General features: G+C 37.0%; 1 protein-coding gene across 1 annotated transcript; it reads left to right on the top strand.

The window, feature by feature from the left end:
* The first annotated feature begins 1,386 nt into the window (after positions 1-1,386).
* LOC148940503 (uncharacterized) lies at positions 1,387-13,873 on the top strand. Its single transcript, XM_089105004.1, has 3 exons — positions 1,387-1,543; positions 11,093-11,250; positions 12,864-13,873. The coding sequence occupies exons 1-3, from the start codon at positions 1,387-1,389 to the stop codon at positions 13,830-13,832; spliced, it is 1,284 nt and encodes a 427-aa protein (XP_088961130.1). The 3' UTR covers positions 13,833-13,873.
* The last annotated feature ends 1,290 nt before the right edge of the window (positions 13,874-15,163 follow it).

Raw genomic sequence — 15,163 nt, 5'->3', positions numbered from 1 at the left:
CAGCTGTTCTAACTCGCTTTTTAGCTTGTCATGAAGGGCAAATGGTATACGTCTCACTGGATGTACAGTTGGCACAGCATCTGGCTTCAGATGTATGATGCACTCACCTTGCAGTTCGCCTATGCCAGTGAAGACGTCAGCAAAGTCTGTTTTTACCTTCTGGATGAACAGCGTTTCCTGATTTTGCTCAACAGTTCCTGCCACTTTCACAAGACCCATGTTGACGCATGCTTCATAGCCAAGTATTGGCATGGCTTTGGTTTTTACAACAAAGAATTCATATCTACCTGTGGTAGCCTTGTTGTATGTGCATGACAGCATACATATCCCGAGTACTCCGTATGGGATTCTTGTACCTCCGTATGCAACAAGAATATGCTTGGTCTCTTTCAATTCAGGTCTAGGGACAATTTTCTGAAACAGATCAACTGGCATGACATTGGCTTCTGCTCCAGTATCGATTTTGAACTTAATCTTCGATTCCTGTTTGTTCACGATGATTTCTGCAGTCGGTTGGCTTCCTTTTATATTTCCGACAGATCCCACAAAGAGTGTATTGATGAATACTTGGTCGATCTGAGCTGCATTTCCACTTTCAACAGCATGCACTGGTTTGCTTCTGCAAAGTCTGGCAAAGTGATTTTAGCGTCCACAACTTGAACAATTTTTTTCTTTTGCTGGGCACCTGTGATTTGGATCATATTGCCCTCCACAGAAGTACTACTGCTTAGGCTGCGACTCATATGCTGACTGGTGTTGCTTCCTTTTCTGTAGACTATCGTTCTCCTGTTTGATATTCATATTTTTTGAAACATCTGCCATTGTTGAGAGCTGTGCGTGGGTTGTCTCATGGGCTCTAGCAATTTCTATGGCTTTTGAAAGTACTAATGTACCACCTTCTGACAAAAGTTTCTCCCGAATTTTTGGTGATAAGATTCCACAAACAATTCTGTCTCTCACGATATCATTAATGGTTGTTACTGGGTAATCACGGTCCTTAACAAACACGTGTATGCCTGTTATATACTGTTCCACTGATTCATGCACACTTTGGTCTCGCTTGTGAAACTTGTACCGAGTAAAGACTGGGTTGACAGATGGTGAAGTATGTTCCTTGAACTTTTCTAAGTAGCAAGCAATTTTATCTGTCTCTTCTGCCGGCAATGTCCAAGTACTGTATACGTCTCGACCTTTTTCACCGAGCCACAGAAGCAGATATGCACACTTTTGCTTTTCAGTTTTTCCACTTAAAGGGCCTGTGAACATTAGCCGCACATATTGTTCGAATTTTTTCCATGACTCATGACTGGCTGCTTCCCAGTTAAAATGTGGTGAAGGCAGAGAGTTGTCCATCTTGACTATTTTTCTGACACCATGTTGTGTTCAATGAGAGACCTTTGTTTAAATCAGTTTATTGAAGCCAACCGACCTGCAACACAAAACAACAAGCGTAAGCACATAGCAAGCAATAACAACAAGCGTAAGCACATAGCAAGCAATACAATGAGAGCATTACAGGCGGCACAAGCATATCATAACAAAGGTAAGCATACAACAGTTGTGAAGCTGAAAATTTTGTTGTTGTAATTCATTTAAGCAGAAAGATCTATTTTGCAAGGTTTCACTCAAAATCAAAGGTCAGGGCCCTCTAGAGGGAGGAGTGGAGGTAGAAACTTCAGAACACCTTCTCAGGACATAATTCAGCCTATAGACCCATCACTGAAAGTTTCATTTTCCTAACCTGTCCCCTTTCCAAGATAGCCAAAAGTAGCTTAAGTAGAATTTTATCAAATGCTGGAGCTATGCCCCTGATGGGAACAAGGTTAAAAAAAAAGAAATTTATCAATTATTCCCCCTTTGTTACTGTTTCTAAATGTAAGAAAAAGTGCTATTACAACTAAATCCTTAAACATGTCATTACAACTGGAACTTTTAGATTCCTGAACTTATACTTTCTCACCATGACAGTTGTCACCCAGAAAATACCCCTCAAATTCTGACTGGGTATATTTTTGGCAGTTCATATCATTGACTTACATATAAAGTAAACATACTAGATGATGCCTTTTTTATGCTCTTTCCAAATAGAACAATAATTTTTTTCAGAAATGAATTTTACCCCCGCCTCTATATATAGCCTATTAATTCAGGGTATATATTTGCTCAAGAGGGCCGTGGGGGTAAAGTTTTATTCTTATACAAATGAGAGGTAAGTTTGAAATCCACCCCCCCCCCTTCCTCTAATGTGCAAATATATAACCGGCATTGGTATATATAGCCTAGGGGTGAGGGTAAGATTCATTTTGCGAAAAATGATCATTATATTTGTTAAGAGTATAAAAAGCACATCAAGTAGTATGTTTACTTTATTTTTAAGTCAATAAAATGAACTGCTGAAAATTTACCTCTGATTGTCTGTCAGATATATAATGGGTAGGCCTACAAAAAGAAAACAATAAGACCATAAGTCTTCCTTTATAAAGTGTAATACACTTTATTGATTACATTACCATAGTTTTCTTCATATTTATCTACGTCTTAAATAATATTTATTCAACAATTCCTTTGAAGTTCCTATATAGTCCAGGACCATATTTGGAACCACTAGGAGAGGGTGCATTGCCTGCACAGCATAGGCCTAAACAAGCTTATCAGGCAATACCACAAAGATAGCCCTTTTAACTACTAGTATTACCAACCCACATGTTAAACACATATAAAAAAATACCTAGTCATGAACTTCTTTGAAACCCCTAAAAGTCTGAAGTTTTTTTTATGGGTCCCTTAAACATTAATTAGAAAATAACCAATAAAAAATGTTCTATATATGCAAGTACCAAATCATAACCATAGTAGGGAGATTCAGTGTCTGCATATCACTGGGCCTAAACAGAATCATCAGGCAATACCATGTAGAGAGTCATTCTAACTTAGAGTATGCCCCACAAAAGGTTAAATTACAGTACATGATACTGTTTGGTTCATTTACTTATGTAAAAGTCAATAACGCTTTTTGTAAAATCTAACTCAACAAATACTTAACCAGTCGTATGAGCTGACAATGTTCTGTTAGGTCTCAATGCTAAAAGAAGTTGTTTTTACTCACTGTCAGGTAGTTTTAGGTCTCAAGATTTTTTTCAAGATTCTTTGCACAAGGAAACAGAACAGTACGGTCCTCCCATTGACGAGACTCGAAAAACACCACAAAAAGTAGACATTTGTTGTTATTTTCTTCTTTATTCCTATTAGAGATGAACGATTTTTACCAACAACATGGCTGCCACGAGTAGTTCTTTTTCTCTCCGAGGGTGGCGCTTCAAAAACGAATAAGGTCTATAGCTGCGTTTTTTTTGCGTGGTTGGTTCCGTGGTTTAATCGTGTTTTGCCATTTTTTCGTTTTTGTCAAAACACGTAACAGCATGTTTTAACAAAACTTCGTTTTTTTGCGAAACACGAAACATCATGTTGCCTGTTCGACTGTCTGTTTCCTCAAACTTGGAACTTGCTCTTTCTGCGTGTTGCGTGTTCGATTGGTCCCTGTCCAGATAGAAAAAAGTTATCTGTAGATGACAAAAGAAAGGATAAGATGGAAGGGAAGAAAATGGACATAGATCCTGCTGAATATGCGTTTTTGAATAGAGGCCAAGGTGAAACATATGTGTACAAGAAAACAGGCAAGTAAAAAGCTCAGAATTTTACTTAAGTGAGTCCAGGTTCATTTTATCCAGATTTTCCCCCAGTAGTCCAGGCTGTATATAGCTACCCTTTACTTCTAGGTTAACACAGTCAGAAGCACTAACTTTAGAAGGCGCCTCATATAGACAAGGCAGTGCAGTTACTCAATGATAAAACTTGGAGGCACTTTGTCTGATTACAATGCCTAGGGATAAGTCAATAATATGATTTGGTAAAAATTTACCAAGCATTCTAGTAGATACCAGTCCTCTAGAAAATGTGCAATTAGCCTATAGACTATAGACCAAACCAATATATTTTCTATGTATTTCACTTTGTAGCCTATATGTTGTGTCTTTGCCACTAAGTGTATTTGAACAAAAGAGTTAGACTACTTAACCAAGAAATGGAAAAATGCATAGGAAATATGTTATTCCACATATTATGAAGTAAGAATGGTAAATATCTACCAAATCATATTATTGACTTAAACATAAAGTGAATATACCACTTGATGCCTTTTTTATTCTTATTATTAATATAATAATAATTTATATCGGAAATTAATTTCACCCCCCCCCCCCTATACATGCCAATTCAGGATATAAATTTATACATTAGAGGGGGTGGGGGTAAATTTTCCTTCTGATGTAGATGGGAGGTAAGTTTACTCTTTACTCCCACCGCCCTAATGTAGAAACATACCCTGAATTGGCACATATAAGGGGGGGGGGGCTCCCCTTAGTCAATACCACGCTTTTTACGTTAAAAGTTAAAAAAATTTAATTCACAAACCCCTGAATCACAAAGACTGTTTAAATAGAATAAATAGCTCTTTTGAAAGCACTAAAAAAAATGTAGCATAAAGAGCAAAGTATAGAATTGGGGGAGAACCCCCTCATATACGTAATAATATCTGTTCGTTTTAAGTTCTAATGTTGCTTCTTACTTTCAGTTGAAAAAATTTGTTTTTTTAATTTAATTTCTGATCGTTTTTTAAATAATGCTGGGAAATCCGGCGCACTCTTCACAGAAATGCCCATTACCCCCAAGAAACATCCTCCACGGAAATATTCTCCCGAGTAACCCCCTCCCCCCCCCCCCCCCCCACCACCAGATAAAAAATCCTTCCTGTAAAGGTCTGTATACTTCCCAATAACCAATACAATATGTAAGCAATGGGCAAAGTTCATAACTTGCAGCCCTTCCCCTGGGAACTCTGGGGGATTAAGTCATCCTAAAAGACAGATTTATTAGATTTTCGACTATACTGAACAAAACGGCTATCTCGAAATTTTTATTGGGTGACTATGAGAAAAAAATGATCGTGGGGGGGGGCCTAGTTGCCCTTCATTTTTTTGGTCACTTAAAAATGACACTAGAACTTTTAATTTCCGTTCCAATGAACCCTCCTACGATATTCTAGGACCACTGGGTCAATACAATTACCCGTGGGGAAAAAACAAACAAACAAATAAACACGCATCCATGATCTTTCTTCTGGCAAAAAATGGAAAATTCCACACTTTTGTAGATAGGAGCTTGAAACCTCTACAGTTGGGTTCTCTGATATGCTGAATATGATGGTGTGATTTTCATTAAGGCTCTATAACTTTTAGGGGGGTCTTTCGCTCTTTTTTCAAAAATCAGACAAATTTTCTCAGGAGCGTAACTTTTGATGGGTAACATTAAACTTGATGAAACTTATAATTTTTAAATTAGAATTAAAATTTTATTCTTTTGAAGTATCTATTGGTATCAAAATTCTTTTTTTAGAGTTTCAGTTACCATTGAGCTGGGTCACTCCTTACTTACAATTCATTACCACGAACTGTTTGAAAATGTCAAGCCTTCCAATCACTTTCGATAATTTAAAAGGGCACTAGGCCTTTCGATTTCCAATCGAATGAGCCCTTTTAGAGTTTCTACGACAACACTTCCTATAATCATCTTATATGCCCCCAGGGCATAAATTACCACCCTTAGCCTAAGGGCTCTGTGGGTTGTTTTCATCCTGTAAGACATATTTTTCAGAAATTTCAACTACCTTAAACAAAATGGCTATCTCAAAATTTTGATTGGATGTGTTTAGGGAAGGGGTGTTAGTTGCCTTCCAACCACTTTCGACTATTAAAAAGGGCACAAGCCAGTCCAATTTCCAATCAAATGAGCCCTTTTCGAAGTTTCTACGACAACTTCTTTGATACAAAGTGCCCTGGTCTAAAGGAAAAAATAATAAATAATACATTGTGCAAACATCGTTCTTATATACCCCCAGCTCATAACTTAAAACCCCTGCCTTAAGGGTTGTGGGGGAGTAACATCCTCAAAAACATATTTTCTCTCTGGAAATCAGTTACTCTGAACAAAATGGCTGTCTTAAAACTTCTATTGGATGTGTTTGGGGAAATGGTGGGCGTAGAAGGGGTGTTATATGCCTTCCAATCACTTTCGACTATTAAAAAGGGCACTAGCTATTCCAGTTTCCAATCAAATGAGCCCTTTTCGAAGTTTTTACGACAACTCCTTGATACAAATTGCCCTGGTATGGAAAAAAAAAACATTGTGCCAAAATTGTTCTTTACTTAGGCAGCGCGATTGCGCTGCCTATATTAACATCCTGAATCGCCTAATGTTCTTTTACCTACCTCTTTTCATCCGAAAAATCAGAAAGAAAATGAACAGAGTTTTAAAGTGGAAGGTAGAATTTTTGTTTCAAGAAAAATTTCTTCTACTTATTCCTACGAACCGATGTACATGGCGAACCCAAGATGACAGTATTTTTCTTTAAGAAACAGATTGGCCGGTATGACGGTTGAAGCTCAGAGGTCGATACCGATAATTAAAAAAAGGAAAAAAAAACAAACACCCGGGGGCGGATGCGGGCCGCTGCCGCCGAGAGAAGCAGCGGCGGCGTCAGCGCGCGGATGCGAGCTCGGCGGCGCGCCCCCCCATTGTTTTCGGGGGCGCGCTGCCGCCTTTTCGGCGCGGCGTGGGGGGCGATCCGGGTGGTTGTGTGTTGTAAAGGTAAATACTGTCCAAAACTATACGGTCTTATTTTCAGGTGACGAGGAAACTGTTTACATAGTGACAAAAGAGATGGCAGAGAATTAACTCCCGAAGGAAGAGTCAGTTGTCAAAACATATACTGTGCAGCCTCCAGATGATGGCAAGTAAAACCAAAAGCATATGATTGAAACCTTGTATATACTAATAGAAAAAAACAATATTTTTGTGATGAAAGTGAAGAGCGAAGTTGAAACTTAAAACGAACAAAAATTATCACCCCTCAACCCTGCCATATACTTACATGTAAAATTGACTAGCGCTTTACTGCAAGAATAAAACAGAACAATAAAAAGGCGAATTATGCGTTGGAAACTAGGTTTACTGTAGTCCTTATAGTCTGTTGGCAGGTATACATTCACATTGACAGTGTCACCCACTTTACTTGCAAGGAAATGGTCAGATTTTGCTAACAGTCTGGAATTAATATTTATACTTACTATTTTTGCAAATCTACTTGAGGGGTATCCTTGTTTTGGAGCTTTATTACGTATTCAACTGGGAGCACATGTGATAGGCTCATACTTCCAGTGGAGATAAAATATTCCTGCATACATATAATTTCTTCAGTAAGGCAAAGTTGCTCTGTCATGGTTATTCCGGTAATGAGATCACCGTTAAAGCTCCATGACATGAACTGCTTTTTAATATAGGGCTCGACCATCCCGATTAGATTGGTTTGTCGATTTCACAGTCTTGTTTGATGGGCAGCAAGCATGGTTGAACATAAGTTTGGTGCTTTGACAGTTCAGAAAACGGATCAAGTTCTGACACGGATTTTTTTTAGTTGTACTTTGAGGGCAATGGCCACGTTTCTTTGCATTTTTACGCTGAGTCGCTTTCTGGCCGATCTTATGACAACTGAAGCAACGTTTCTGCAGGTAAATAAATTCTTGGATAATGATGCCTTCAAGTCAGTTTTGGTCGGTATTTTTGCGACAATTTTAAGGGTACTCTGCTTTGACAATATAGCTTAAAAGCGTGTTCAGCTTTCTCACAACCGGTTACTAGACCTTGCATATCGTCACCACTTATGAATCGGGAACTAATTTAACTATATCGGTATACAAGGGACGTTTTATTTTTGCTGTAGAACCTTTTTTTTTCGTTAGCGCTATTTTGTCTGCAGTAGCCCTCTGTACAAAAGCTAACTATTACCATTTCGTCCCCTGGTCTAAGTTATAAGGTGCATTAAGGGTTCACCATTCGCAGATTCTATAAGCTCTTTCCTTTCCGATGGGGTTTACAGTGGTAAAGTGTTGGTGACAACTACGGAGTAAGATGGTGTTGAGTAGGCGTTTGGCCAGGTAGTGAAATTTAGTGTAAGTCAGTTCCTTTCTGCAAGTCACTTTTATCACACTTTCCATGAAGCCTTCAAAACGACGACACATATCATTTATTTGAGTTGTTACGCTGTCACATATCTCTTCTTGGCATGCTGAAGCCTCAATAGGCTCAAAAATGACGGGCTTAGGCAGTCAACGCTTTTCTTTTCTCGATTTGAAAAATAATTTTACAATGTCCAAACCATTTTCTTCATCCTTGACGGATTTACTGAAGAGGCCTGGTATGACAGATTCCAGCAGAATCACTTCTTTCCCACTTAGTAAGTTATCTCTAGAGAGATAGCTTACTGATTTACCGTGTGATTGATAATCAATTGGAGCTTTATTCTGGCTAGCATTGCACTCTAAAATAAAATGCAACACCGCATTCCTATTCTTGATTGGGTCGTGTTGCTCCTCGGAAAAATCTTATTGTTGACATACGCGGTAAATGACCCGGTTTGTTGACTGTAGTTCTCCTGTATGAAAAAAAAGAACTGGAACAGTTTATAACAGAGTATCAGGGAATTAGAGGGGTGCCAAGCCTCTAGAGTACCTTAAACTGTTTGCCTTAGAGTCCAAGCAAATTCAGTCCCCCCCCTTTGCAAACAAATCCAGTCGACATTGTTCGTCATGGGTCAAACCAAAAATCTCGATCGTCCCTTAGTCCTTAGTTCTGGGATGTGACAACAAGTGACCTTAGTTCTGCCCTAGGATGGATGGACGGATGATAGACTATCTATCAACAAGTGAAAATGACATCGTTTTTATACAATCCTGAAAAAGGCCCATGCCAGCTTTGCTTCTCACAGATAGTTTGAGTGAGGTTAGGTTAAGCTGACATAAGCCTTTTTCAGGATTGTATAAAAATTATGTCATAGAACTATAGAACTATAGCCATAGAACTAAGGGATGATCGAGATTTTTGGTTTGACTCATGACGAACAATGTCGAATGGACTTGTATGCAAAAGAGGGGGGGGGGGCTTAAGCTTACTGATTTATCATAAATCAGTAAAATAGATTGCATTTTTTTTTCAAGAAAGGCGACTCGTTTAATATTTAGACGACGTTCTTTTGATGGGAGGATGAAATTGAGACGAGCAGCGAAAATCATCTATCTTTGACTTTCAAAATCTGATTGAAGTTTTTCCAACGATTCGCAATGTTATGCAACGTTTTTACAACGTTATAGTGACATACTTTTTTGCCTCCACTTCAAGGATTGTTCAGCGTAGTCGTACCAATTTTCATGCTTTCTTAAACACTGAAGGATTCTTCATTTTTGAAGCTTTGTCACCCCACTAAAAGAAAACATGTTAAACCTGGCTGAAATCTGAAACATGTCAAGATTTACAATTAGAAGGCCTGACACTTCAATCACTCTTTAATCTAGTTGACCGAATATAATCAACTTAGCTCAAGAAATTCAAGAAAGACAATTCAATTGAGTCATCTTAATGAAATATATGCAACTCACCCAACAAAAGATAGACGGCTCAACTCATTCAAATCAGTAGAATAAACTCAATATTGTCAGTTCAACACAATAAGTTAATTTCGCCGAATTTTCAACCTGTTCCACTCTATATAGTCAATTCACTCCTGAGGAACAAACAACACTGATCAGTGAAAAAATTTGGCCCATTGTCACGCATTCGAACTCTTGGCCAATGGTTTAATATTAGTAGAGGAACAAAAAAAAAGGATAGGAGCCCCGTTATGTTTACCCCTCCCCCTCCCCCAGTTTGCACCCTGAAGTGTTGTGGCCCGTCTCAGGACCCAAATGAATACTCAAAATTACACAAGGTTGTGATGATGGTAATGGTAAAGGAGGCTCTGGACACAACGGTAGGGAGAAATAAGGAGTTGGGAAGACAGTGATAGTATTTCGTTTGGTGAGAAGCTGGTCACTGTATTACAATTATTCCGGTAATTTTTTTGGTATTAGCACTTTTATTTCGGTACTTGTACTAGAATTGCTATTACTGAAATTAGAGATAGGTTACTATTATTAATAATACGTATTAAAGCTATGTTAATTAAAAAAAATTAAATATGTATGTAAAAAGTTATTCTGATTCAAAGAAAAGCAACCTAAATAGCCAATGTAGAACTCAAAACGAAGAGAATTGCAATGAATAAAGAATTGAAACCTAAAACAACCATTTAAACATAAAAAATTGATATCCGATTAAAACTTGATAAATATCAGTTGGTAATTGGTAGACTGCTACATTGCGAACAAAATATATTTTGAATGCTCTTCTTTTTTTTGTTGAAACCTTAAAACTAACAAAATATTATAGTCATCACGAAATAAATAAATCGATTCCTGTAAGATACCGCTTTGTTTCATTGCTGTTCTTCTTCCTCTTTTTATTTACAAGTCTATAAAATATTTTTACCTTCATCCAACTTTCCAAATCATTAATAATTTGCAATATTTGAAAGCATCATTTAGCTTTGAGTAAAAAGCTAGTTCCTCCTGTGTTAAGCTTTATTTCATCTTGTTCATTTTTCAATTGAAAATTTCATGCATTAACTACCCAAAGAGCCTGTCAGATGACAGGTATACAAAGAGAAAAAACACAACGTATGCTTTTTTGTCCTTAAAGGATAAAAAATAGTTTCGCCCTTACCTCAAACATAAATTCTGGTCACCCGTTCCCCCCTACCAAAAAACACTGAAAGTTTAAATTCGATTTCCCAGTCGAGAAACTAAACAAGGTGTACTTACCAAACTAAGTATAATATATACCACCTTTTAATGAAACCAGATCTGTATAGTAATGGCATATACTTGCTTGCCTTTAGCCTTCTGGCATAAAAAAAAGGAATAAAAAAGGTTTTTTAGCATCTTTTTTGAGCATCTGAAAACCAGCTAATCAGTAAAATTATTCTGGAAAAACTTTTCCAGCTTCTTAGCATCATATACTTGTTTATAGATTAGCTACTGGCTAGGTCATGTGGACAATTAGCGATTGTATAAAGTAAGGTATTAGAAATGTTTGTGTGTTTTTATAGGTAGCACAACCGCAAAGAAAGCATTGGCTTTTGACGAAACAACTACAGTTGTGAATGTGAGAAATTTCGAGACACCTGCTATGGTCGATTCGCCTTGCCAGCCAATCCCATCTATATTTTCGATGAAATTGAATCCGCCTGAAAACATGGAACATGAAGTTAGTCTTGTTTTAAATTTCAGTTGTGATTATAAAATCTCTAAGGATGCTCAAAATTCAAAACTGGGTTTACCATCTCTTTTTCAAGAGGAGAAATTCACCTACAATTTATAAAGACTTCAATACGAGTCTTAGGGAAAAATACTTTTGATTCATATTTAGTGGTGAAGTGAGCATTAGGGCAAGTTCTGGCACCAATGATTCCGCCAAATTTTTCAAGATAATGTTTAATTCTTTGGGAAAGTATTCATGACACAAGTGTTGTGCTTAATTTAAAAATATTGTCATGTTATTATTTATAATATCCCGTTTTTTTTCAACACATCAAAAATTTTACCAAAATGTTCAAAAAGTGCTAAGAGAAAAATTGGGGGTGCTAAAAGAAAAGTTTCTTCTTACTAATTATGTGATTGTATGGATTTATATTATTCATTTTCTTTATCTATTCCCGTCGGCCCCGCAATGTGATGTCTAAAAGATGGAAATATTCTCAAATTTGGTTTAAATAAATCCCCTAGTGCTTGCAGTTATAGCGACAGTTGTTGATATATATGTTACAGAAAATTTAACTGAATCAATAAGCGAGAAGGAAGCTGAAAAAAGGGTGGAATTGGGATTCTGCCCTAAGATGGATTCTGCCCACGGTTGGGATTGTTCCAAAAACCCTGAAAGTTCCTTCTTGTTCATCTGTGAACCCATGTAACAGGAGTCGGAAGAGCTAGCACTTCCAGGTTTTCTTCGATCTCATTTTTTTCAATTTAATGCGGAATGCTACCCCGCATCATAGTAGTCCTGTGGCTAGGTTTGATTTTACAAAAGATGGCAAATTTCGAGATTTTTCGTTCATTTTATAGACTTAAACCCTTTTGGTCTAGAACTTTTTTTTTGCGGTTTGAGGTTCTTAGGGCTCAAGGTACATATCCTGTATTATTTTAAAAGATTGAACATCTGAAACTTATTTCATGCTCTTACGCCCTTTTAGCACATTTTACTGGTGCATATAGAGGCCCTTGGCTCAGGATATATATCCTGGAAATTTCAAGCCGATCGAAAAAAAAAGAATCGATCGTCTAAAACATTCTCTGGACACTATTTGGTCTCGATCACCAAGTCCACGGTGGGTTTGAGGTTTATCGAAAATATTCCATTAACTGCTTTTTTCTGGGATGACCAAAAGTATTTCTAGTCAATTAGCTGCTTTTGGTCTCGACTGATAGAATATATTCCAATGTAGGTAGTTCATCCTGATGTTTCTGTGTTCCTTTATATGTGGGAAATATGAAAAGTAAATACATAGTGATATGATGAATATTTTTATAGCCATATATATTGCATTTCACATGCACAATATTAAATTTTGTATACACAATTCTAAGTAATTCAGAGTTAGGGGAAAATATCAATGAAAACAGTTTAAACATCATAGGCCAACTGTCAAAGCAAAACTTAAAAATCATTTGGAAGGTTTATTCCTTCAAAAACTTTCTTCGAAATCGCTATGAAAAGTTGTATTTATTTCACCACTAGTGAATTTTTTAATTGAAACTTTATTGAACTCTTCAACGCTATTAAATTGTCTGTTGGAACGTTTTAGGTCTCTTGTTGTTTTTCAGGTAGATCAGCGGCAGCTTTGGCCACAAAATCGTTTGAACGTTCGACGCTCTCTTCGTCTTGCCCAAAATAAAGAAACAGAAAAAGAACTTGTCAAGACTAACAATTTCAATAAGTCATTCAAGCCTAATAATAGAAGGCAGACAATATTCAATCCTAATCTTGATGAATTAGATGACGAGATTACTGGTATACGAAAGATTACCTTTGATGCCGATAATGATAATACTGTCATATCGAATATGACCAAAAATGAAGAAAGGAGGAATACCTTCGCAAAGAACAAACAATATGTGTCCTATCCAGTTCCTCCGCCACGGACTTCGAAACCCTCTCTTACTGGTGGCTACGAGACCACACTTAATAATGCTGATAGGAAGAAGCCACAAGAAACTTCTAATCTAAGGATAAGTATGGGCACAAAAGACCGATTTCTAAGAAGTGTGAGTAAAGAGGTTCATAATTTTTCCCAAATTACTGAGGAGAGTGAAAGCCAGGATGAACAAGATGGAAATATTAGGGCAATAACGCTAACAAATAGTAAAAGAAAGTCAAAGACACCCCAAGCTTCTCAAAGAAAATGTGAATCAACAACTCCGAAACACCAGGGTGAGACTACTATTGGGCTCTATTCGAAAGCGAGAGAGGATATTTTAGCCAAAGCTAAAGAAATTAGAGAGAGAACTAGCTCTTCCTTAAAAGTCAGAAACGCTCAGGCTGAGAGAAATAATGATAATCCCTTTCCAAGCATAAGTAATGACTTAAGATCTTGTAAGGATGAAACCATACGTGGAAAGCGAAAGTCTTTAAGCGGAGAAAAGCTTGATTTTTTGAAAAACGATCATAGGTTCCTGAAAACGCCTCGTCGTCTTGTAAGACGTTCCAGTATTTCAAGTGCTGGGAGGGCAGCAGTAACAAGCCTTAAGCATGACTTGGAGTCTCAATTGGCAATTTTATATGATCAGGATTAATGATGGGACCGAATAAAATGGAAGCATTTTACCACAGGCAGGTTCAGTGCATTCATTGTTGTCATTGTATTCGGGTATTAATAATTTTGACACAAAAACATTTTTTTTGCTAAGAAACGTTTATTACTTTTCTCGTTTCATGTTTTTGTTGCTTTAGCCCACGTTTGCGGTTGCTAATGACTTAAGTATTCCATTCCAATATTTGAAGTAAAATTTCAATTTGCTCTTTTCATGAAGCTTGATTGCCACCATTTTTCTTTGCTGCTGGATATTGTCATTATTTTCAATGAATGGGCCCATTTCAATTAAACGGAAAAACATTATTTATCTATCTAGAGCGAAACTGATCTGTTAAGGAGAAATAAAGAATAGTGGTTAAACTTTCTTCCTCTTTTTTTGAACCCTGGCAATATTTATTCTAAGATCCAATGGGAAATCATTGGTTTTGATTTACGACGCAATAGGTCAAAAACAGACGTGAGCAATTTGATGATTTGCGTTGATTTAGGACACAATCAATTTATCAGGGAGATGGGGGAATATTTTCTCTAGTTCTCACTGTATAACAATTAGTGCGTTACATATACAACTATTAGCAGTGCCCGTGCAGGATTGATGCCGGTAGTACAAGACACATATTTGCACATAAATCTGACTTTGAATGGAGGAGGAGCGGAGCATTCAAAGGCTTCTGGAGTGCCTAGGTCAAGGCCAAGCACCTTAAAGCGTGTATTTATCATCAATATTTTAAATTCTCGAGGGATCCTTTTGCCAAATCTTGGGAATATTCTTCTTGTTGTTTTGGGAAGTGGGGAATAGATAACAAAATATTAAGATAAATTCATAAAATGATAAAATTAGTATGAAAGAGCTGGGATGGAAACAGCAAATCTTACGCTGAAGTGATATACGTTTCGATAAAGGCAAGATGTTCTTCAACCGTTTACTTCCGATTCGGTTTCTTTTGAAACCACTAGGCTCCTGAAGCTTTAAAAGATTAATTCTATTCTTAAGACTCTGATAGCTAAGCTATTTGAGTTGTGTATTATAGGCAATAAGCCAATGCTGAAATGCAGCAATGGTTAAACGTATTATGTGCTTTTTATATTAGCAGTAAAAAAAAAAATATTTTTCCTTAAATAGGATTTTTCAAAGAAAAGTAAAGGGTGGTAGTAAAACCTAAAACTAGCAGAAACAATTTCAAGTACTAAGTCGAATTTGAAAGGAGCAGAATTCACTATGAATGAAATGAAACCTAAAGCGAGCATAAATTAAAACAAATAATCACATCAAACATAAAGATAACAAATATCAAGGAGGCACACTTGTGC

The sequence above is a fragment of the Artemia sp. Qi Xiang Cuo genome, chromosome 19 (assembly GCF_049724085.1).
Source record: "Artemia sp. Qi Xiang Cuo chromosome 19, ASM4972408v1, whole genome shotgun sequence".
Taxonomy (NCBI): domain Eukaryota; kingdom Metazoa; phylum Arthropoda; class Branchiopoda; order Anostraca; family Artemiidae; genus Artemia; species Artemia sp. Qi Xiang Cuo.
Note: the sequence above shows the minus strand (reverse complement) of the source record. Positions and strands in the feature narration are given on the sequence as shown.